Source organism: Tasmannia lanceolata, unplaced genomic scaffold, assembly GCF_043159265.1.
Source record: "Tasmannia lanceolata isolate RefF3 unplaced genomic scaffold, GAP_Taslan_0.1 ptg000029l, whole genome shotgun sequence".
In the NCBI taxonomy this organism is placed as follows: Eukaryota; Viridiplantae; Streptophyta; class Magnoliopsida; order Canellales; family Winteraceae; genus Tasmannia; species Tasmannia lanceolata.
The window spans coordinates 2,493,070-2,496,529 of record NW_027518706.1 but is presented as its reverse complement, the minus strand read 5'-3'; the positions used below and the strand labels follow the sequence as shown (position 1 = coordinate 2,496,529).

Sequence of the window (3,460 nt, the reverse complement as noted above, 5' to 3'; positions counted from 1 at the left end):
AATTTAAGCTTGTGATAATATACTTAAAACACAAAAAAGATCACCTTCTGATGAATGATATACATGTCATCTTCAAGAAAACAAAGCCTTATATATCATGTCTACCATGAAAGACAAAAGCTAATTGCAACAAAAATCCTTGGAAGATTTATAACAAGAAGGAATTCATATGGTTTTTGGCACTACTCAGACACATTTTTTCAAAGCAAAAGGACCCAGAAAATGAATCAGAGTAAAAACAAATAGCTTATGGTTGTGGAGGAAGAAATGAGAGAATGGGTGGTATTTTAGAATGCTCTCGCTTTTATGATATCAAGGCTCATCTCACTGGCATCTGTGGCCTGCAACTCCACTTGAAATTCCATCAAGCTCTCTCTTGAATCTGTCTTTCGAGCTTGCATACAACATCTTACTCCTCACCTTTGATGTATCAGGAGACCTGCAAAAATGAAAAAAAAAAAAAAAAAATTGGCAAAACCCCATGAACCCAATTTGTCAAGTTGCAGTTCATCCATAGTCACAAATATTTGCCTCTGGGGATTTCTCAGTAACGTTATATCTCAGGATATTTTAAATTCTTTTGTTAAATTTGGATTTATATCAAGAAAATTGAAAAATAATATAATTAAAACATATGAAAATATAAGTTTAAGAACTGTGAAACAACCAATTACTCCAAAACGTTAAGCTACTAGAGTTAGTGCTAATGATTCATTTATATTTCAACTCCCCTCTCACGAGTGGCCGTTGTTTTTGGGTTAGTTGTACACGAGGCACATGTGGCTCCTCTTTTGGGTCAGTTGAACAAGTGGATTTTTAATATCAAGGAGTTGTTAGGTTTTAAACATTGAGGCAGAGCTCTAATACCTTGTGAAACAACCAATTACTCCAAAAGTGTAAGTGGTTAGTTGGTGTTATTTATTCATTTATACTTCTACAAGAACCAAATTAGGAATTAGGATGACAAATAATATCGTGAATATATCATGATATTTACATGATAAAAATAAAATATAAATATATCTTGATGATTTTCAAAATCTCAGAAATTTTTTGGCATTATGTCATTTTATTAAAAAAATCGCAAAATATTGTGATATTTAAAAAAAGAAAAAGTCAAAGCCATTTGTGATTGTGAATGCATCAAGCAACTCACTCTTTTTAAAAAAAATAAAAGAAAAAAAGCACTCCCCGCATCAATTTTGTGTTTAATAAGTCAATCAAAAACTCCTTTGACTCACCCAAGGCGATGAAAGACCCCACAAAAGTAGTATTTAGGGACTTAGTAGAAATACTTCTTAGAAAGTTGAACTTTTTGTCTAAATCAATAATCTCGAAGATTAATTGATCGTATTTTATAGATTAGAGATTTATAGGTAAAAATCTCTTTATTTTAAGTAATGGTAAGATTAATGATGAATATATGAGCATAGAATAAATGAGTTAATGGGCTTATTACCAAGCAATGAAGAAGATCTTGCTCTTCTGGCAATTTTCCTCTGTAGTGAAATCAAAATCAAAGACGGCGTAGCGGCATTCGTTGGCAGGCAAGCACGCCCTGAAATCCCGGTAGCTTTTGCCAGGCTCGCCGACCTTGTCTACCATCACTTGTTGAATCTTTTCCTCGATCTTGAACACGATGAATCGATACCTCTTCTTTGCCTTCAGTTTCAAGAACTTCAGCTTACATTTGTCGTTCACTGCCATTCCAGATCCAGAATTTGCCTACCCCCCAAAAAAATTAAGAAATAGAAAAAAAATGTATAAACATAATAATAAATGAAAAACACTGTTATCATCTTTCTCATGTTGCGAGTTAGGGATGGTTTTGAGCTTTTATTGTATCATCTCTCTTTATTAGGGGTCCCATTAAACCCCAGTTACCCATAAAAAAACAACAACATTATCATGTGTAATCAAGAAAATCATGATGATAATTATTGATGATGGTAACGATGTTAAAAATAAAAAATAAAAATCATGTGGTATATGCCAAAAGGACATGAGGGGTTGATCTGATCTAACGGCTCAGATTTTTGGTACAGGGACTGCATTGGTGCATGTTTAGATCACTCCCTTCTAACTAATTTAAAATGCACCATGGATGACCCACTAAAAAGCTTTATCATTAGATAATTGCACCATCAAAATTGCAGCAGATTGAAAATTGCTGTTATTAATTTTGTTCACGGGCATTGTAGAATTTGGCAAGCATGGTCTTGGCTTTAAACTAACACCATGTCTAACATTAGATTTTTCCCTTGAAAAATGATACTGTCAAAAAAAACGGAGATTGTATATGTTATGGGGGAGTGTCGATCAGTGTAAATATACAGCCACAAAAAATGCGAAGTGGGTCCTACCCATCTAGATGATCTAAGCATGTGCCCTAAAATATAATCCGATAATCCTAACCCTAATCTACATTTGGGGTAAAATGGATTCAAAAATTTAAAAGAATGGGAGTCTATAAACTTTTGCCAAATGAAGGGTTAGGATCATCCTATGGAGAAGTCTTTTTGAGGTAATGCCTACCCACGGTAGGGACCACCACATGAATGGTTTGATCATACAAATAGTTGGATCCCATTGAATTGACCATTTTTTGAGTTATGTATTCAGGTGGAAATGCATGCCCACGTATCATATAAAATCTCTGAAAATAATACTAGCTATATATATATATATATATATATATATATATATATATATGAGAAAACGGTTCCTACACATATGTGTAGAGAGTTCTCTACACACTAGCTTAAAATACAGTGGGGGCCCACATTGTTTGGGTGATCCAAACCATCCATTTTAAAGGCCCTCACATAGATAGGGTGTCTACAAAAAATCGGATCCATAGGATCATCCCAACCCTACGATTTGTGGAGGTAAAATGGATGTCTTTAAACCTTCACAAATTAGTTCATTTTTTGCCTCCAAAGTTCGAATGGTTAGGATGTTCCTATGCATCTGATTTTTTGTGGACACCTTATCTATGAGAGGGCCTTAAAAATGAATGGTTTGGATCACCCAAACAATGTGGGCCCCCACTGTATTTTAAGCTAGTGTGTAGATAACTTATCTACACATGTGTGTAGGAACCGTTTTCTCTCTCTCTCTATATATATATATATATATATATATATATATATATATATATATATATATATATATATATATATATATATATATATATAGAGAGAGAGAGAGAGAGAGAGAGAGAGAGAGAGAGAGAGAGAGAGAGAGAGATGGATCATCATTTTTCTATTGTTTATAGGTTTTGTACCCAAAACATCATATGTAAAAATTGATATAGTGTATTTATGATTGCTCTTTTACACTAGATTGAGCTGTCCCAAGTAAAAATTGCATTTTTGCTCGAGGTTTTGAGCTTTTTTACTGCAAGTGAAGGACTGAAATCATTATCTTTTTTCCTGTAATTTGTGAATGTAATTTGTGA

General features: G+C 33.5%; 1 protein-coding gene across 2 annotated transcripts; it reads right to left on the bottom strand.

Moving 5' to 3' along the window:
- Nucleotides 1-324: 324 nt before the first annotated feature.
- On the bottom strand, nt 325-1,707 carry LOC143859180 (actin-depolymerizing factor 1-like). 2 transcript variants are annotated; one of them, XM_077369869.1, is made up of 3 exons: nt 1,460-1,707; nt 421-439; nt 325-375 (listed from the first exon to the last, which is right to left on the bottom strand). In XM_077369869.1, exons 1-3 carry the CDS (start codon nt 1,705-1,707, stop codon nt 325-327), a joined length of 318 nt encoding a protein of 105 aa, XP_077225984.1. The 2 variants fall into 2 exon arrangements, with proteins under 2 accessions (XP_077225984.1, XP_077225983.1); XM_077369868.1 differs by having other exon boundaries at nt 325-439.
- Between the last annotated feature and the right edge of the window lie 1,753 nt (nt 1,708-3,460).

What these genes read in the sequence shown, in the direction of transcription:
- LOC143859180 (XM_077369868.1), bottom strand. Translation starts at nt 1,707, where the DNA reads ATGGCAGTGAACGACAAATGTAAGCTGAAGTTCTTGAAACTGAAGGCA. An exon ending in AAGATCTTCTTCATTGCTTG is followed by an intron (nt 440 to 1,459) that starts GTAATAAGCCCA and finishes TCATTTTTGCAG; the next exon opens with GTCTCCTGATACATCAAAGG.